Source organism: Urocampus carinirostris, chromosome 10 (genome assembly GCF_059441175.1).
Source record: "Urocampus carinirostris isolate Australia breed hairy pipefish chromosome 10, RoL_Ucar_1.0, whole genome shotgun sequence".
Classification (NCBI taxonomy): domain Eukaryota; kingdom Metazoa; phylum Chordata; class Actinopteri; order Syngnathiformes; family Syngnathidae; genus Urocampus; species Urocampus carinirostris.
Genome location: NC_142358.1, coordinates 36,833,808 through 36,855,715, shown reverse-complemented (window position 1 = coordinate 36,855,715; position 21,908 = coordinate 36,833,808). Strand labels below are relative to the sequence as shown.

Sequence of the window (21,908 nt, the reverse complement as noted above, 5' to 3'; positions counted from 1 at the left end):
AAACTCAATGTCCTTCATTAAAGTACACAGTCCAAAAATCACAGCCGGCAAGAAGACCGGAAAATGATACCGGTACTTAAGGTTTGATGCTGACCTGCAGAGTCCGGGTCCTGTTGAAAGAAAAAAGTGTATATTTCCAAAGGTAAGGGTGGGGAAAATATATCAGATGAACACATTTACTCACGCAACTCCTTTTTCTTTAACCAACTTTTTACCCCATCTTCTTTTCTTGTCTGTCCCTCACCTTTAGCGGTCCCCACTTAAACTCGGCATCCCGCGTTTGTTCCGCCCCTCCTTTTTCATTCACCCATGCAAAACATATCAGAATAAGTGTCTAAAATAAATACAAATAAATACATTACAAAAATATACAGTTGCAAATACATATCATACATGGGTTACACATATTTACAAAGAAAGTAGGTACACCGAGAGAGTTTTCAAAGCTTTGATAATAATAATATAGCTTTCATCCAGATTGGTGCCTGTGACAGGGCAGTTAATGGTAGGCAACAGTGGATCCTGACAGCGTGGGGCAGCATCAAAAAATTAACCATCACCAACGAGTTCCGAAAAGACGTGACGGAGAGGAGGGCACACCAGCGACAGTGACAGCGCGAGTGAGGCTGTGGGAGCGTGGGACGACGTCTATATGACACAGTTTCTTTCCGACACTGAGGAAGACGACTTTGATGGCTTCAGTTCTAAGGAGGAACATAAGGACAGTTTACCGTGATTTTTACAAGTACGGTATGTTTTCTAACAGATCTGTTTACTGTGTTGCAAACGTGTTGCTAGCGTGTTGCTACCTGCCACAGGCCCCGTTTGGGATGAAAGTTATTATATTATTATTAAAGCTTTGAAAACTCTCTCGGTCTTTTTTTGTAAACATGTGTAACCATGTATAATATGTATTTGCAACTGTATATTTTTGTAATGTATTTATTTTGGACACTGATATGTTTTGGACCGGCGAATTAAAAAGAAGGGGCGTAACAAACGCGGGCTGATGGGAAGTGGGGACCGGTAAAGGTGAGTGTTTGTGGACATGGCGGACAATAGTGGATATATATTTTTCCCACCCTTACCTTTGGAAATATACACTTTTTTCTTTGGATTACTTTCAACGGGACCCGGACTCTGCCGGTCTGCATCAAACCTTAAGTACCGGTATCATTTTACGTTCATTTAGCGGGTTGTGATTTTTGGACTGCATACTTTAATAAAGGATATTCAGTTACAATCGCAAGACTTAAAGTCGGGTCTGGGTTAATTATGTGTTACATTTTTTTAATGTGGGCGCATGCGGCTTATATACAGGTGCGGCTTGTGTAAGTACAAAGTCGGTCATCACCTTGAAATGTGGTGGGTGCGGCTTATAATCAGGTGCGCTCTATAGTCCGTAATTTACGGTAGTTAAATTTGAGCATGCGGCTTTTAAGCAGCTGCTCTGTGTCGTCCCGGATTTATGGTATACCTCTGGCGTCTCCTTATGGTTTTGTGGTGTGTGTGTCTTGCAGCTTTGAAGGACAGCCGCTTCCAGTTGGTCAATTTTTCAGACAACGAACTCCGTGTGTCCCTGTCCAACGTGTCCCTCTCGGACGAAGGACGCTACGTCTGTCAGCTCTACACCGATCCTCCTCAGGAGGCTTATGCCGACATCACCGTTCTAGGTAGGTAGGAAGCACATGGATGAGTTATTCAGTGTTTGTTTTTGTTTTGTTTTACTTTTGTTGTGAAATGCATGCACTCTTACTTTTTCCTGGTTTAACTATTCTTCCTGTTTTCTTTCTTTTCTACTCTGTTCTTCATGTACTTTCTCTCCTCTCTCTCTCTCCTCCCTTTTTCTCCTGTTTTTCCTCTTTCCTTGTCTTTATATCCTCTTCTTTCTTCTTCCTCTTCTACTTTTTGCTTCACTTTCCTTCCCTACCTTCTTTCTTCCTTAGCCCTGTTCTTCTCTTCCTTTTCTATGCCTTATCCCCCTTCCTTCTTTTCCTACCTTCTTATCATTCTCCTTCTTGCTCCCAGAGCGTCCTGTTTCTTCACAAATTATCCTCTTCCTGTTTTTCTTCTAGTAATGCCTTACTCCTTGTTTAATCATACTATTTTTGTAGTATTGCTCTTATTGTTTTGAGTATATCATACCTGTCAACCTCCACGGCTCCACGCCCTTACAAAATACACAATAATCTTACACTATATATTTTTTTCAATCGTGTTTATTTATGTAGTTTAACATGTTATATTGTACACGTGTTTCGTTATATCATATATCTTGTTCATTAAGATTTTGTTGTGAGATACTGAGTTGCTCGGCATGAATGAGGTTTATTATTAAAAAAAAAAGTTTAAAAATGAAGTAGCCTGGACGTTCACTGTGGAAGGAAAAAATATATGCAAATATAATTAAGTAGAATAATACATTTACTTATTCAAATTATTAATTCATTTTCTGCATTAAATTATTGTTGGTAATATACAGATTAAAGGGATAACCACAAACCTGTCTTTTTTCATTTTCTCCTTTTATACTTCCTTTTTTTTCTTAACTTCTTTATACAACATAATCATTTGTAATATAATGCATCAAAGCAAGTGAGCCGTTTGAGAGCCGGCTCTCTTTATTGAGTTGAGCCGAAAAAGCCGGTTCTCTTAAAAGAAACTGACTTTCACTAAACAACTCGAACTGGAGATCAGCGTGCAGACGAAAACTCGAACCGCGAGACCAAAACAACAATGGCGGATCTGCCTCACGAAAAGTTTGGAGTGCGGTAAAGGTTTGTTAAAAAATGATAATGACAATTTCGTGTCAAAAAAGTTGCGTCCCGGGGACGCACGTTGATTTGACACGATGCGTCCCCAGCAAAAATAATCCTTTTATACTTCCTTTTTTTCTTAACTTCTTTATACAACATAATCATTAAAGGGATTAAAGGGATGACCACAAACCTGTCTTTTTTCATTTTCATTTCATTTTTTCATTTTCTCCTTTTATACTTCATTTTATTCTTAACTTCTTTATTATATATATATATATATATATATATATATATATATATATATATATATATATATATATATATATATATATATATATATATATATATATATATATATATATACTACATACCTAGTGGGAGGTGGCTAGAGTCATTTCTGACTCTTTTTGGGAGATTGATTCAGAGGAGGGGATTCCCAGCCCCCTCGCTTAACCCAACTTAGGTGTTGGGAGTCATTAGGTGACCAAACCCCCCAATTCCAACCCCTAATGCTGAACGCCAAGCAGGGAGGCAACGGGTACCAATGTTTTAGGTATGACTCGGCCGAGGCTTGAACCACAACCTCCCAGTCTTGGGGCGGGCGCCATACCCCCAAGGCCACCGAGCTGGTAACTTCTGGTAACTTCTTTATACAACATAACAATTCGTAATATAATGCATCAAAGCAAGTGAGCCTTTTGAGAGCCGGCTCTCTTTAATGAGTTGAGCCGAAAAAGCCGGTTCTCTAAAAATAGACGGACTTCCTTTCACTACACAACTACCCCAGAGCAATGCATGATCGGAAAACCCCAGGCGGCAGACGCATACGCACAGTAGCATCAAACGAAAAAAATGATACCGAGATAGAGGCTACCGCGGCGAACTCGTTTGACTTGATTTGCCGTTTCGTCATCGTCGGTGTATACCGGATGGTACCCATCATTGACAAATTTGCGCTTTTCCGTACATATTTTCTTGTACGTCGTACACGTCTTAAAACGCATAATAAACGTACTTTGTACGGCAAAAACGTACAGGTTGACAGGTATGCTCTTATCTTAGTCGTGAGACACACCTAATGCACTACAACCATCCTACTCTTTACACTAATTGTGATCTACTGTTTGTACTCTCACTATAGCCTTCAGGCTTATCTTCTGACTTGTATCCCGTTACACTCTCCGACCCTTCTCCTCGCTCTTTAATTTACTTGTAACCAGTAGTGTTTGCACTCCATCCTGACCCTCCTGACAGGGACCGTTTATCAGTAGCTTCGACCTCTTCACTTACACTTACTTGAACTATACACTTCCTCTATTGCTTCTTCTTCTACTGACTATATTAAGTATGACAGGCGCTGTATGCGCTTCCTTCAACTTGACTTTCAAAGTATTTTAAAATCTCGACGGATGATGTATGGCTTAAAGTCTTGATCAAACTTTTTTTTTTTTTTGCTTATTTCAAAAATGTTACCCCATATATTGATATAAAATATTTCTTAAAATGAGCAAAGTAATCCGCTAGCTGCTTGTAGTATGTTCCCCTCACACACGGCAACTAATATATTAACAGGGTTGGGTAGGGTTACTTTAACTTGATTACCGTATTTTCCGCACTATAGGGCGCACCGGGTTATAGGGCTGACCCCGAAAAAATTGTTTTTGGTCCTATATCTTCCATAGATAAGGTGCACCGGATTATAAGGCGCTACAATGGGAACGTGGACAAAACAGTCAGATAGTTGAGTCAAACTTATTACCTCCTTAACATTCCCAAAGCTTGCAAAGAAGCAAATACGTTTCGTAGACACGTGCGAAAGCGGTCTCCGTACGATGTCACTCAAATGCATCGTTTCAAATATCATTCGGAAGGTTAAAGTCTTGGGATTCAAGAAATGCCAACCATTCCTTAGTTTCTATTTTCTTTTTCGCTCGCAACTTTACTGTGCATATGACAATAAACACTTGGAATTGAGTTTAATTTAAAAATAGACACTCCATTCCATCCATTATCTGCACCGCTTATCACAGAAACATCGAGTTCAATCTGAAACAAGATACTGGGAAAATATATAGCCAGGGTAGCTCACCAAAGTCGTTGTGTTTATAATGATGTGCAGCCGTGGTCCTCTTATATCCGTGAGTTTAGTAAATCCAGGAGAATAAAATATTTACAAATACAGAATAGTAAAAAAATGCTTTCTGTATGCCGTCAACCACGTGCGATACGCATTCATCTTTTTCGGCCAATTGCAGGCTTTGTTTTGCCGTTTAAACCTATGCCAGCCTGTAAATGATAAAAAAGATCCGCCCCTTGACCTCCGAATAATTTTGGCCAATAGTGAGCGATTCAAATGATGATTGACACATTGGTTAGCCAATGAAACGCCGGTAAATAAATCCCAGCATACACCGCGGACTCCTTGGCGTTCGGGGGAAAATCTAGTCGGCAGCTGCAAGTTAGTCGGAAGACTTTGCGACTTACCGGTAACATTGATCCATAAATAAGGCGCACTGTATTATAAGGCGCATGGTCAGCTTTTGAAAAAAATAAAGGCTTTTAGGTGCGCCTTATAGTGCGGAAAATATGGTCATTTTTCTAATGGCCGCCAGCGGTGCTCGAGTACAAAAGGTAAGATTTAGACCGGTGGAATTTATGCGCCGAGGAAGACTGCAACTTCTTGGCTTGTGCATAAATTAAATGAGCGTAAACATACCCTCATCATGCAAAATACAAAAAGAAAGGCACATGACGCAGCTTTCAAGCTAAAAGCAATCGAGCAGTCCGATAAAGTGGCGCTACGTGTTGAATGGGAGAATTGGACGACTAGCGGCGAGAAATCTTTCACTAAAACAGGCCGAATGCGAAAAGCAACTTTTTTGCAAGTCTGCCAGTGGATCTTGACAGCGTGGGGCAGCATCAAAAAATCCACCATCACCAACGGGTTCCGGGTAAAGGTGAGCAACAGACAGACCTGTTTGTGGACGCGGCGGACAATAGTGGATATATATAACTTGGGGGTCCACTTTCCTAATATGTACTCCATATGATTCCCTTCCTATCTCATACAGACTATTTCCTGATTGTCCTCTGAGTTCTTTTTTAGTATTTCGTGGCTGCAGAGCCGGAGCTAAGGTGAACGCTAAGCGGTTAGCGCAGACCTGGGCACTCCGGTCCTGGAGGGCCGCACGTCCTGCCAGATTTTGAAGTTTGCTCTTCTTTAACTCAGGTGATACAAATTATAACCTCGTTAGCAAGCTAGCAAGTGCTCGTTAACGATACTGGTGATTGGAATCACCTGTATTGGATCAGAGAAACCTCAAAAATCATGCAGAACATGCGGCCCTCCAGGACCGGAGTGCCCAGGTCTGGGTTAGCGGCATTATAAGCCTCCGTCCGTAATCATGGTAAATGCTAACTCTCAACCAAATAAGACCGACGGACTGGCTCTGCTGGTTAAAAACATCAAAGCGTACAGGGAAAGCTGTGTTTTACGGAAACGTGGCTCACGTCTAGCATTGAGGACGCAAATGCGGAGCCACCCGGAGCTACCCGGCTTCAGCGCTGTTAGGGCAGACAGAGACCCAAAAGCCTGCGGGAAGCGAGAGGAGGTGGACTCGCAATTTAGGGCGGCAGTAGCTCAGGAGGTAGAGCGCTCGTCTGGGGATCATGCGATATTCAGGTTTGAATCCCGACTCCTCCGTGTTACATGTCAAAATGTCCTTGGTTAAGACACTGAACCCCTAATGCACCCAATAAGCAGGTTAGCGCCTTACATGGCTGCACGGCTGCTATTGGGATATGTGAAGCACATTGTAAAGCGCTTTGGGAAGTCATTGACTTGAAAAGCGCTATTTAAATGCAGATCTTTTCATTTTCATTTAATTTCATTTGCTATCTCCGTGAACACGAGGCGGTGTAACCCTGGGCACAAAGATTTCCATGTGCTGCAGGGACGTCAAACTTTTGGCCTAGTGTGTGATGTCAGAGCTGGAGCTAAGCTGAAGGCTACGGGGATGAATACAGTATCTATCTATCTATCTATCTATTTTCCCGTGTTGAGCCCCTGTTGACTATTACCGTATTTTCCGCACTATAAGGCGCACCAGGTTATAGGGCGCACCCCGAAAAAATAGTTGTTGGTCCTATTTTTGACATACATAAGACGCACCGGATTATAAGGCGCTACAATGGGAACGTCGACAAAACAGTCAGATAGTTCAGTCAAACTTATTACCCCCTTAACATTTCCAAAGCTTGCAAAGACGCAAATACGTGTCGAGAACACGTGCGGATACGGTGTCCGTACGATGTCACTCAAATGCATCGTTCCATCATTCGGAAGGTTGAAGTCTTGGGATTCAAGAAATGCCACACACACATTCCTTAGTTTCTATTTTCTTTTTTGCTCACAACTTTACTGTGCATACGACAATAAACACTTGGAATTGAGTTTAAAAATAGACACTCCATTCCATCCACTATCTGCACCGCTTATCACAGAAACATCGAGTTCAGTCTGAAACAAGATACAGGGACAATATAAAACCCGGAGTAGCTCACCGAAGTCGTTGTGTTCATAATAATGTGCAGCCAATGTCCTCTTATATCCGTGACTGCAGTAAATCCAGGAGAATAAAATAATTACAAATACAGAATAGAAAAAATTGCTTTCTGTGTGCCGTCAGCCACGTGCTATACGCATTCATCTTTTTCGGCCAATTGCAGGCTTTGTTTTACCGTTTAAGCCAATGCCAGCCTGCAAATGATAAAAAGGATCCGCCCCTTGACCTCCGAATAACTTTAGCCAATAGTGATCGATTCAACTGATGATTGACACATCTTTTTCGGCCAATTGCAGCCTTTGTTTTGCTGTTTAAGCCAATGCCAGCCTGTAAATGATAAAAAGGATCCGCCCCTTGACCTCCGAATAACTTTAGCCAATAGTGATCGATTTAAATGATGATTGACACATTGGTTAGCCAATGAAACACCGGTAAATAAATCCCAGCATACACCGCGTACTACTTGGCGTTCGGGGGAAAATCTAGTCGGCGGCTGCAAGTTAGTTGGAAAACTGAATGTTGATCCATAAATAAGGCGCACTGTATTATAAGGCGCATGGTCAGCTTTTGAAAAAAATAAAGGCTTTTAGGTGCGCCTTATAATGCGGAAAATACGGTACTTTGTACCCTATCGAATTGAATTAGGGCGAGTGGTCATCTTTGATCCCGTCATCTTCTGCAGCCGAAACAAAATGTCAAGCAATTAGCGCCCGTCGCCGAGAGAAAAAGGAACAGATGCTGTAACCGATGGCGTCTCGGGGCGTCGGTCTCGGCAGCTGTGTTGACTGTGTGAATTCTATTGAATGTTGACTTGGCCGTTCCCAAAGCGTTGCTCCTTTTCGAGCGTCAGCTGCGCCAAAATGACGCTAGTTAAGCTTTATTATACACGCCAACATCCCGGCGGGGATTGAAAGGAATTAAAAGCACTTGAAAGTAATTGCTCGACTCGTACAACAGAGGCCGACAAAGGCGGCGGTTCTTCTCCTAAAATGTGAAGGTTGCATTCGAGAGTCCTCGGGATGTACCCCCCACGACTTCTGGCTTTCAGGCGACTTGAGTCGAGCCCGATGAGTAATTCGAGGAATAAGAAGAAAACGATTCTGCTTTCTATGCGTGGAGGAGTTATTTGGACTGATGTTAGCATCGGTTTTTCATATTTAAATCTCGACTCGTTCATCCTTTTTACGTCAGTTCTGCTCCGGCGTTGAAAGGCGGATGAGGAGAACTTTTCCAAAGTTGTTTGGGCCGAACTGGAGAGTATTCACAACTGTAAATTTATTCATTTTGTCTCCGTCGTGTTGATTATAAAAATCGTGCGGCACAGCGGATGAGTGGGTAGCGCGTCAGCCTCACTCTGTGGAGGTACAGGGTTCCTGCCTTCAGCCTTCCTGTGAGAAGTTTGCATGTCCTCCCTGTGCCTGCGTGGGTTTCCTCCAGTAAATTGTGGGGTCCAAAAGGCAGACCAGTGACGTGTGGGAGAGCTATAAATTGGCTAACGGTAGAAAAATATCAGGCAAAGACCTAAGTTTTTTGACCAGCTGCAGGGGGGAGAGCAGCGAGAGGACAAGCAACTCGCTCGTCCAGTCACTCACTCACTCTCTCTCACTCCCCGTCTGTGTTTTATTGAAATCACAAGACATGGAAAAATACTGGTATGTTGAGATAAAAGACCACTCCCCCTGGAAAAGTACCAACACCTTTAAACAAAGACAGGAAGACTAAGAGACGGCCAAAAGGAACATCAACTGATTAGAAATACACACCTTGAGCAAATACGTTTGAGCCTACTTTACGTTTCTCCAGTTTCCATACTTAAAAAAATATGGGTGGCAGGTTAATTGGCAATCAGTTGAGAGTGTCCCCTGCCCACTGCTTAAAGACCGCTGGGGTGGGCATCGGCACCCTACATTCCTGTTTTGGTGCGAAAAATGGATGGATGGAAAAAAATAAGTCAAGTCAATTAATTTTTTTCTTTGTTTAGCCCTAAATCACCCAGAGTCTCAAATGGCTGCACAGACCACTGACTATTCCAAAACCTACAAGAGGGCAAGAAAACCTCAGTATGAGGAAAATGAAGAAAGGGACCGCATATGAGGTCATCCCCCTTCTAGGATGACCAGGCAGCAATGGATGTTGCTTTAACAAACAATGAAATTCAAAATAAAATATAAAATAATTAAAGTATAAAATAAAAAAGGATGACCCTATATGCAAAGGATGTAACGTTAACAACCATTACACAGGCATTGTCAACATGAATTATAGATAGTTCAAAAGCTTTAGAATATACGTTTGTTTTAAGCCTAGATTTATTATATATACATCACATGCATCACATGATTTGGGTCGTCATGGCGATCATGGACGTGCACGAATCATCATCCCTCTTTGTCCCAACTTTGACTCGGGGACTTAGTGATCTTTTTTTTTTAGAAATAATAAAGATTTAACTGTCTAGTTCTATGTTATATATGCGTGTTTCTCACTACTCTACACGTACTTGGCATGTGAGCCGCATTCACGGTGACATACGGTGGATACAGGGAGCAAAAGTAGGCATCAAAATATATTGACAAAGATCTGATCAACACCATTCCTGCCATTTAGCGGTAATTTTTCATACTGAAATCTGTCATGGTTGCCATGGCGCCCAATTGGCCACGCCCATGTATGTCATGATTGCCATGGTGTCCAATTGGCCCCGCCCTTGTGTGTCACGGTTGCCATGGTGCCCAATTGGCCCCGCCCGTGTGGCAGCAGCTGTGGCTCATTGAGACATTGGCTTTCTGTCTGTATAAAATTCAGCGCTTTCTTGCTTTGGGTGTCAGCCTGGCAAACGAACTTCTGCCCCACAAGACGTGGGTTCTGACTTGGTCCTGTGTTCCTGTGATATCTCCAGCCCGGTATAGTTCCCGTTTGTTTTTGTACTGTTTTCGGGTTCCACTTTTGTTTCCGTCTGTTTTTGTCCTGTTTATTATTTTATCCAGTTTTCGTTCCCGTCTAGTTTCTCCTGGTAATTTTCGATACCCTGATTCGTTATCTATCCCGTCTGTCACTTCCTGTCCGGTATCGACCCTATCTGTCCGATATCTGGGGCATTTGGAATCGGTCTCGTCGGTCTCTGGCTTCCGGTCTTTCCACGCCAGACCGGCTACTTAACGTGCATGACTCCCCATTTCCCGTAAAATAAAGGCTCGTGGTCCTGTATCTATTCTGTTTCTGACATAAATCATTCTCAGAGGCTTGATACTTACTGATTAGCAGTGGTAAAGCCTTTATAATATACAGTGTATGTTCTTTTTTTAAATAAAACAAAATATATATATATATTATTTCTACGTTTTGGCACTCGGGGACAATGTTTCTGAAAACATAGTTATTCGTTATGGCACTGAAGTAGTTTAGAAATATATATTAAGGCAAGTCAAGTCATTTTTATTTGTATAATGACAAAAAGTCTCAAAGGGCTGCACAGGTTATTACACAGACTATTATTTCAGACTATTATTCCACCATCCCCTAATCTGGAAACAACACCAGCTCAGTAGCCTAGATGGTAAGGCGCCCGCTTTGAGACTGGGAGGTCGGTGGTTCGCGCCCCGGCCGAGTCATTCCTAAGACTTAAAAAGTGGTCGGCGGCGCCCTCTGTTGGCTGCGGCTGCATTGGCTCGCTACAACGGGTCAGGTGCAATCGACATTTCGTTCTGTGTACATTGTTACACAGAATGACAATACAAGGAAATTATTATTATTAATTATTATAACATGAGGGCAAGGAAAAACTTAAAAACCCCAACATGAGGAAAATGAAGAAACCTTGAGATATACTCAACTGTATGGGTGCTATGAGAAACCGTTTTTTTCAATACCCGGAACTAACCCCGGTCCTTGGACACCCCACGTATTAAACCGTATCCAATTATTCTTAGGTGAAAATTCTCCCCTACCTGTTATATCACACCCCTACCATTCCCCTCCCATGATTCGATTATTTCTATCAGCATCCAATACATGAATGTGTTCTCCCTCATCACGTCGGCCATTATTTTGTGCACCAGTGCCCCCGGGGAGCCCGATCATGGAGAGCCGGGAGGACGTGGTCAGCGAGGGCAACGAGACCGAGCTTACCTGCACGGCCATGGGCAGCAAACCGGCAGCCTCCATCAGATGGATGAAAGGAGACCAGGAAATGACAGGTGAGCCACAATTCCACTCTCGACATTACTTCATGCCCTCTTGCCTGCCACTTGCCGGAGAACAATTTGTTCTCTAGAGAACATAAACCCGGGCGGTGATTGACGGTTGAGGCAAAAGGCGAAAAAAGATAGCTTACGGTGTGTAGCGCTCACGCTCCCTACCTTAATTCGGGACACTGGGCACTGTGGTGAACAGTATAATTGCAAAATTGAGTCATAATCAGGGTTGGGTAGGGTTACTTTAACTGGATTACTTTCAATGACTTTCGGATTACTCCAATACCAAATATGCTAATAAAAGACAAAAGAAACTAAATATGAATACAATGACTATTTATTTTCATTTTGTTTCTGTCGCATTTTATGTTCGTTTTGCCGGAGAGCAAAGAGATCAAAGCCAGGAGAGAAAGCTTACCACGTGTTGTGAGTCATCATTTTATTCATATTTAGTTTATTTTGTCTTTTATTAGCATATTTGGTTTTGGAGTAATCCAAAAGTCATTGAAAGTAATCCAGGTAAAGTAACCCTACCCAACCCTGTTTACTGGAGATCAAAGAGATCAAAGCCAGGAGAGAAAGCTTACCACGTGTTGTGAGTCATCATTTTATTCATATTTAGTTTATTTTGTCTTTTATTAGCATATTTGGTTTTGGAGTAATCCAAAAGTCATTGAAAGTAATCCAGGTAAAGTAACCCTACCCAACCCTGTTTACTGGAGATCAAAGAGATCAAAGCCAGGAGAGAAAGCTTACCACGTGTTGTGAGTCATCATTTTATTCATATTTAGTTTCTTTTGTCTTTTATTAGCATATTTGGTATTGGAGTAATCCAAAAGTAATTGAAAGTAATCCAGGTAAAGTAACCCTACCCAACCCTGTTTGTTGGAGATCAAAGAGATCAAAGCCGGGAGAGAAAGCTTACCACGTGTTGTGAGTCATCATTTTATTCATATTTAGTTTATTTTGTATTTTATTAGCATATTTGGTATTGGAGTAATCCAAAAGTAATTGAAAGTAATCCAGGTAAAGTAAACCTACCCAACCCTGTTTACTGGAGATCAAAGAGATCAAAGCCAGGAGAGAAAGCTTACCACGTGTTGTGAGTCATCATTTTATTCATATTTAGTTTCTTTTGTCTTTTGTTAGCATATTTGGTATTGGAGTAATCCAAAAGTCATTGAAAGTAATCCAGTTAAAGTAACCCTACCCAACCCTGGGGGTGTCAAACTCATTTTGCCTCGGGGGGCCACACAATAGAACAAACATTCTGTCGGGGGCCAGACTAATGAGGATGGAAGAATGAAATGGAGAGATGGACGGAAAGAAAGAAAAAAAATAATAAAGGAAGAATGAAAAGGAAAGGTGGAGGGAAAGAAAGAATGAAATAACAAAAGAAAGAAAAAGGGAATGAAAAGGAACGATGGAGAGAAATAAAGAAACAAAGAAAGAAAGACTAGTAGATTGAGGAGAAAGAAAAAAAGGGAGGAAGAGAAAAAGAGAGAGGGTGGGACTAAGAAAGAGAGAACGAAAGAGAGATAAAAGAGAGCAAGAGAGAGAGGATGTGAGAAACAAAAGAGATAAAAAGAGAAATAGTGAGAGAGGGGGAAAGAAAGAGAGAGAAAAATAAATCCAAAAAGAAATAGAGAGAGAGAAAGAGAGAAGGAATGAAATAGAGAAGGGGACACAAGAGAGAGAGAAAATACAAAGAAAAGGGAAAAAGGAAGAGAGAGCAAAATAATAATAATAATAATAATAATTTCCTTGTATTGTCATTCTGTGTAACAATGTACACAGAACGAAATGTCGATTGCACCTGACCCGTTGTAGCGAGCCGATGCAGCCGCAGCCAACAGAGGGCGCCGCCGACCACTTTTTAAGTCTTAGGAATGACTCGGCCGGGGCGCGAACCCCGACCTCCCAGTCTCAAAGCGGGCGCCTTACCATGATCTCCGGCAAAACTAACAGAAACAAAATGAAAATAAATCCAAACAGCTTGCCAACATCATTTTTGCCGTTCCATGTATTCAGTTACTCCCCAAGCCTGCACAAAATGGATTCATTTTATTCATATTTAGTTGCTTTTGTCTTTTATTAGCATATTTGGTATTAGAGTAATCCAAAAGTAATTGAAAGTAATCCACTTAAAGTAACCCTACCCAACCCTGATTACTCCAAAACCAAATGTGCTAATAAAAGACAAAAGAAACTAAATATGAATAAGATGATGACTCACAACACGTGGTAAGCTTTCTCTCATGGCTTTGATCCCTTTGATCTCCGGCAAAACTAACATCAAATGCGACAGAAACAAAATGAAAATAAATCCAAACAGCTTGCCAACATCATTTTTGCCGTTCCATGTATTCCAAGCCTGCACAAAATTGAGTAATTGTATTCATATTTAGTTTATTTTGTCTTTTATTAGCATCTTTGTCATTAGAGTAATCCAAAAGTAATTGAAAGTAATCAAGTTAAAGTAACCCTACCCAACCCTGATTACTCCAATACCAAATATGCTAATAAAAGACAAAAGAAACTAAATATGAATAAAATAATGACTCACAACACGTGGTAAGCTTTCTCTCCTGGCTTTGATCTCTTTGATCTCCGGCCAACAGGGTTGGGTAGGGTTACTTTAACCGGATTACTTTCAATGACTTTTGGATTACTCCAATACCAAATATGCTAATAAAAGACAAAAGAAACTAAATATGAATATAAAATGATGTCTCACAACACGTGGTAAGCTTTCTCTTATGGCTTTAATCTCTTTGATCTCCGGCAAACAGGGTTGGGTAGGGTTACTTTAACCGGATTACTTTCAATGACTTTTGGATTACTCCAATACCAAATATGCTAATAAAAGACAAAAGAAACTAAATATGAATTTAAAATGATGACTCACAACACGTGGTAAGCTTTCTCTTATGGCTTTGATCTCTTTGATCTCCGGCGAAACTAACATAAAATGCGACAGAAACAAAATGAAAATTAATCCAAACATCTTGCCAACATCATTTTTGCAGTTCCATGTATTCCAAGCCTGCACAAAATTGAGTAATTGTATTCATATTTAGTTTATTTTGTCTTTTATTAGCATCTTTGTCATTGGAGTAATCCAAAAGTAATTGAAAGTAATCAAGTTAAAGTAACCCTACCCAACCCTGATTACTCCAATACCAAATATGCTAATAAAAGACAAAATAAACTAAATATGAATAAAATAATGACTCACAACACATGGTAAGCTTTCTCTCCTGGCTTTGATCTCTTTGATCTCCGGCAAACAGGGTTGGGTAGGGTTACTTTAACCGGATTACTTTCAATGACTTTTGGATTACTCCAATACCAAATATGCTAATAAAAGACAAAAGAAACTAAATATGAATATAAAATGATGACTCACAACACGTGGTAAGCTTCCAACAGCTGCCAACATCATTTTTGCCGTTCCATGTATTCCAAGCCTGCACAAAATGTAGTCATTTTATTCATATTTAGTTTATTGTGTCTTTTATGAGCATATTTGGTATTGGAGTAATCCAAAAGTCATTGAAAGTAATCCAGTTAAAGTAACCCTACCCAACCCTGGGACTCGTTCCACATGATTTATGATTTTTGCCAGCTCAGCAGAAAAACTTATTGATCAAGCCACGCGTTAAAAGCGTCATGTCTCCGAACGTCGGTCATAAATCACAAACCTCTGCGGCCGGTGGCGCGATTTCGAACCCCGCCGATATTTATTCCCGCGCCTCACGGAATTTTCCGTCCGCAAATCTTATTGCGCAGCCTTGAAAAGAACAGAGCGCCGTCCCGCATTATGAATTCACGCCTTTCGTCTTCATTTCCGCGTCTCGGTCTCTCGCACGGAGGTGCCGGATCGTTCTTATTGCCTCTCACTTATGATTAAGGGTCATCAATTTTTCATTATCGTACAGCGAAGGGGAAGATATTCATTTCGGACCCTTCCTGTTTTGCCCATCGGACTTGTTGTCAAATTCTCAGTGTATTGGAATCGACCGGGATTCGTCGTTTTTCGCTTGTAGGGAGAACCTCCTGCGTGCGGTTCAAATCCAGCTCCAGACTTCCTGTGCGGAGTTTGCATGTTCTCCCCGTGCTTGCGTGGGTTTCCTCCGGGCACTCCGGTTTCCTCCCACATTCCAAAAACATGCATTTTAGGTTAATTGGCACAGTTCTGATGTCATGGGTTGAAATCCAGCTACCAACCTTCTTGTGCGGAGTTTGCATGTTCTCCCCGTGGTTGCGTGGGTTTCCTCCAGGTACTCCGGTTTCCTCCCACATTCCAAAAACATGCATTTCAGGTGAATTGGCGGGTCCGAATGGTCCCTAGGTGTGAATGAGCGAGTGAGTTGTCTGTCCCCGTGTGCCCTGCGATTGGCTGGCAACCAGTTCAGGGTGTCCCCTGCCCACTGCCCGATGATTGCTGGGATGGGCTCTAGCACCCCCACGACCCTGATGAGGATAAGCGGTACGGCTAATGAGATGAGATGAGATGTTTCCTATTGGGCAGCACGGTAGGACAGTGGTTAGTGCGTCCGTGGCACAGTTCTGAGTCTCATGGGATCAAACTTTTCTATCTGGGGTTTGCATGTTCTTCCCGTGCTTGCTTACAGTTTCTGCCCACATTCCAAAAACATGGAACATTGTTGTTTATTAACAGATTAAATGGATGGCCTCGGGGTGCTTTGTTGTAGTTTAGCCACAGCGGAGTGGATGACGTCACACGCTAGGCCAAAAGTTCGACGTCCCTGCAGCAGATGGAAATCTTTGTGCCCAGGGTTACACCACCTCGTGTTCACGTAGATAGCGAGTCCACCTCCACTCCTCCACTACCCACAATTTGAGAAAACATTGGGTTGAAGCAGGGGTAGGGAACCTACCTTAAGAACCACACACGCAAATTACACAATCTGTTACAGCCGGTGCCAAGGGGCACCATGCTGGACATGACATTTATGGCTCTTTGGGTCAAAAAGGTTCCTGACCCCTGGGTTAAAGGATCCGTGAATTGCAAAATGGTGCTCCAATACCGGCGCTGTATCACGATTACAATGTACATATGATAACGAGAACTGGAAACATTATATACAGTGTGCTTTTTTTTCACGACATGGTAATATTCCGCCCGATTCGAGAATTAACATTAGTATTGGTTCGGCAATCAATAATCAAGCCGGCAGGACCGCCATCAGCGTCGGAGAGAGAATCGGCGCACGAGGAGGCAAAATTAACATAAATTACAGCGAAGCAACGATCGAAATAATGCGGAAACGAGCCGGTGCGCCGCCGGTCTTTGGCAAAATTGATTCCGTTGTCTGAATAATGTTTATAATTTGGGGGCAGTTATGGGAAACAGCCTGCAGGAGATGAAATCATAAACGCTCTCCATTTTTTCCTCATTGGGAAAATATTAGTGCTTCATTTTCTGCGCTCTGAATCAATCGCGGGGTCAGAAGAAGAAGTATCTGAGAAAAAAAAAAAAAAACGTGTAGGCTTATTGTTGGAGACAAGGTAGCGTTTTAACAAACCTCCAGGGGGCCATACCGCGGATTTTTTTCTCTTGATTTATTTCGTTGAGCTTTGAGGCGTTAAGATCTCGGATGCAAAGGTCGGAGTTTTCCTCCCGTCATACGCTCGAGTGCCAGATTGCGTTCGATGAAGACGTTTGCGCCGAGGATGAGCGCTACAATCGGTTCTTCTGTGTGTAGGATTGGGACCCGGATAATCGGATCATTTCTCAATTGGGGTAATACGAAGAGCACGAGTATATAGACCTCGCTACAATCGGGTTTATGACAGTTGGAGCTTTGTCATTAAGAGTAGTTTGTGTTTTCAATTACCGCAAATTCCGGACTATAGAGCACACCTGATTATAAGCCGCACCCACCACATTTCGGGGGGAAAACCGATTTTGTACATACACAAGCCGCACCTGTATATTAGCCGCATGCGCCCACATTGAGAAAATGCAACACAAACACAAAATTAACCCATACCCGACACAGTCCAAAAATCACAGCCGGCAAAATGAACGGAAAATGATACCGGTACTTAAGGTTTGATGCAGACCTGCAAAGTCTAGGTGCCCGTTGAAAGTAATCCAAGGAAAAAAGTGTATATTTCCAAATGTAAGGGTGGGAAAAATATATATCCACTATTGTCGGCCGCGTCCACAAACACGTCTCACCTTTACTCCACTTCCCGTCAGCCCGTGTTTGCCCCGCCCCTTCTTTCTCATTTGCCCGTGTAAAACATATCAGAATACGTTTCTAAAATAAATACATTACAAAAATATACAGTTCCAAATACATTTTATACATGGTTACACATATTTACAAAGAAAGACGGTACACCGAGAGAGTTTTCAAAGCTTTAATAATAATATTATAACTTTCATCCCAAACCATACCTGTGAAGGGTAGCAAAATGCTACTGACAACACGCTCGCGACACAGTAAACGGGTCTGTTAAAAAAAATATACAGTACATGTAGAATGCACGGTAAATCGTCCTCATCTTCCTCCTTATAACTGATGTCATCAAAGTCGCCTTCCTTCAGTATGGGAAAGAGACTTTGTCATATAGACGTCGTCCCACGCTCCCTTATTCAAAAACACGCTAGCAACACGCTCGCAAAGTAAAGTTTACGTGCAGTAGCTCTGTTTCCTTCTTTATTGGACTGCTCGATTGCGTTTAGTTCGAAAGTTGCGTCATCTGCCTTTCTTTTTGCAATTTGCATGATGAGGATATGTCTACGCTAATTTAATTTGTGCACAAGCTAAGAAGTTGCAGTCTTCCTCGGCGCATATATTCGACCAATCTAAATCTTACCTTTTGTACTCGAGCGTCGCTGGCGGCCGTTAGAAAAATTACATAAATTGGCCGCATCACTGAATAAGCCGCAGGGTTGAAAGTTTGGGGTAAAAGTAGCGGCTTATAGTCCGGAATTTACAGTATTAAATTTGGTTCATCTGCCCTACCAATGAACGAGATACGCACCAGACGATCGTTCGTAAGTTGAATTTGTTCATAAGTTGCTTCATTGCTTTATTTTGTATGATTGAGGTTTATATAAGTATGTTTAAGGCTTGTATGAGTAACTTGTATTGTTTTGTACTAAAAAATAATGTGCTCTGTAAAGATAAATAGAGTTTAACTTACTTTTGGAAGCTGCGCTTCAAGAGGTCCTCCTCCGTGGTAAGAAGAGGCCGAAAAAAAAAGTGTTCCGACCATATTCTCAACCTCATCAAGCTTTCTTATTCCACTTTCGTTTAAAAATAAAAAGATAAAAAACGTCTTGCCTGTTCTTTACACTTGGCACCAACCATATTAAATGGATGCATGAGATTCATCCGTCCATCCATTATCTGCACCGCCCATCCTCAGTAGGGTCGCGGGGTCGCCGGAGCCGATTGGTTCCTCTCCTATTTAAACTCAACAATCCTATTCACTCCTGGTCAGTCCGTCAGCGAACCTCTGCACACGCAAGGCAAGCACTATTTGACTCTGGCTCCCGACTGTCCCGTCTTTACCTGTATCCTGCTCGTCCGCCCCTGGCTTCCCGATCGTCTCAGACTCCCTGACTTTTTCCTTCCTTCGACCACGCTCCGATCTCCCGCCCCGGCTACTCGACACGTGTTTGCCCACCGACAACGCTCTGATCTCCCGTCCCGGCTACTCAACTCGTTCCCGCATTCCGACCACGCTCCGATCCCGTGAGCTTCCCGCTCCTCCGGCCCAGCGATCGCCGCATTGCTGGCGCTTGCTTCCCCATACTCGACTTCAGAGCTTACGCATAAAAGTTTGTTGTGAAACGTTACGCGTTTGGGTCTATTGTCTTTTCTGGTTTTGACACCGGCCCTCTTTTGCCTCATTTTTCCTTTGTCCGTGCTAGACTCAGGCCGCGTTTTTTTTTTTTTTCTCACGAAATAAATAACGGAGTGTCTTCATTGCCTTGTCAACAAAAAAACAAACCTGCTAAACCCAAGGGATCCTCTCAATATTTTACTGTTTAACAAAGTAGCATGTTGCTCATATTAGCTTGCTAACGAGTAAGCTTTTCTACCCTTCGGCCTTTTGCGGGGTGAGTCTTGCAGTAATTGTCGGTCCACAGTTGTCAGAGGGGGCCTTCATTTGCAGAGCATTTCCATGCCACAGGGGGCATCGCATTATCCGCAGTGCTGAGTTTGTCGCTTTACCCGTACTTAATGAAGTGCGGAAATAATTACGCTGTCCTGCTTCGACCTGAAGCCCCCCGCCCCCTCACTTTTCCATCGAGGGAGACCTCAAATGATGATGCAAACACACACTTCCGATATGGATAGATACAGGGTTGGGTAGGGTTACTTTATCTTGTTTACTTTCAATGACTTTTGGATGACTCCAATACCAAATATGCTAATAAAAGACAAAAAAAACTAAATATGAATAAAATGTCGACTCACAACACGTGGTAAGCTTTCTCTCCTGGCTTTGATCTCTTTGATCTCCGGCAAAACTAACATAAAATGCCACAGAAATAAAATAAAAATAAATCCAACATCATTTTTGCCGTTCCATGTATTCCGTTACTCCCCAAGCCTGCACAAAATTGAGTCATTTTGTTCATATTTAGTTTATTTTGTCTTTTATTAGCATATTTGGTATTGGAGTAATCCAAAATTAATTGAAAGTAATCAAGTTAAAGTAACCATACCCAACCCTGGATGGATATAAACCAAACACGCAAGTCCTGCCCTCATCTACAGTGATTTGAAATGGTCTCAAGGGTACCACGACCTCCTTAAAATAATAAAAATACAATAATTGTGAGGACCAGAACGGAAACAGGAACCAATTACGTGACGTTTACCACAAGTTTTATTGAAAGAGAGAGGAAGGGCTTCGCCCACGATTAGGTGTTCGCTGGGCGCGGGAAGCAAGTCGGTCTCGTACTCAGATTGTGATCCAAACACGGAAGTGGATCTTTCGTAGCCAGCGATGGCGGTGTCAGGGACGGAAAACTGGTCTGTAGACGGTACTGGGAGCAAGACGTGGTCGGAAACGAAACGTAAGCCAGAACGGGTGAGTGGACGTAGTCTGGAACAAAAAGAGGTCGAAAGCCGGGATCAAAAACGGGTCGAACCCAGGAACAGATGGGAGCAAAAAATGGGACAGGTGGGAGTCAGGGTCGAAAAAGGCTTGCCCTAGGGTTCACTGAAGTTTGCAGACGGACTGACAAAAGGGGACTGACAGGACTGGGTTTAAGTATGGACAGGGAGCCAATCAGAGCCCACAGCGGTTGGCGACAGAAGAGCTACTGTCTACTCTCCACTCCTGGCTTACGACTCGTTTCTGACCACGACCATGTTTTTGCTCTCCCTGTCCTGGCTACCGACCTGTTTTTCCGTCCCTGACACCGCCATCGCTCGCTACGGAAGATCCACTTCCATATTCGTATCACAATCCGAGTGCGACAGCGACTTGCCTCCCACGTCCAGCGAACATCGGATCGTGGGCACAGCCCATCCTCTTTCTTTCAATAAAACTTGGTAAACGTTACGCAATTGGGTCCTGATTCCGTTCGTGACATGTATAGTTTCTTAGTTTCTATTTTTACACTGGCAATTGTGTGGACAGCAAAGAATTTCATCGTGCGGGGTGTTAAGAATAAAATATTAAAATTACCGTTTACCAAATCGTTCGAATTAGTTATCTGACTCCATTAACCAAACACAACCTGCATTCTCGTAGCAATGCGCGCTCGTTTCTTGATGGGAAAAGATGGACATTAATAGCCGACATTTTCACACAGGGGCTGATTTAATTTCTTAAACTATTTTACTAAGTGAACTACATCGAATTAGCCGAGTTAGTGTCGCTGGAGTCTCCGTCAAGCCTTCTCTCTCGATCTTCCACCTTTCTTCCTTCTCGACCCACGTCTCTCCACAAGCTGGTGTGTCGGCTCCCCCCATGGGCGTGCCAGGAAAGGCCCCTCGCCTCGATGTCTGAAATAGTCAAAACATCCCTGAGTGTTTCTACGTCACCAGAGCCCCTCTGCGTCGAGAAGTGCTGATTATCTTATCAGCCCTTTGTATAGGTTTTAGTTCCCCGCGGTTCCTGTAAACATCATTTTCAACTAGGTTGCATTGACCTCGCCCCACAGCTTAGCCAGTGAATATCTTTTGTATTTAAATGTAATTTGTATTTGATCGTACGAAATCCTTTATAGTCAAGTGTATAATATCCTTCGGGGGAAACATGGTTCTTTACTGAGCATATGACAAAAAACTCTTTGAATTTGAATGTCATGTCAACAAACACTAAACCAGTGTTCTCGTTTGCCCGCGTCCCTGCGTCCTAGACGCGTCATTTTTGCTAGGGACGAA

General features: G+C 42.4%; 1 protein-coding gene across 1 annotated transcript in view; it reads left to right on the top strand.

The window, feature by feature from the left end:
* Positions 1-21,908, top strand: part of cadm1b (cell adhesion molecule 1b) — a 722,615-nt gene that overhangs the window by 594,491 nt on the left and 106,216 nt on the right. Inside the window, exons 10-11 of the mRNA XM_088345365.1 lie at positions 1,521-1,673; positions 11,383-11,520. Coding sequence (XP_088201491.1) covers positions 1,521-1,673; positions 11,383-11,520 — 291 coding nt within the window. The remainder of the gene's footprint in view (positions 1-1,520; positions 1,674-11,382; positions 11,521-21,908) is intronic.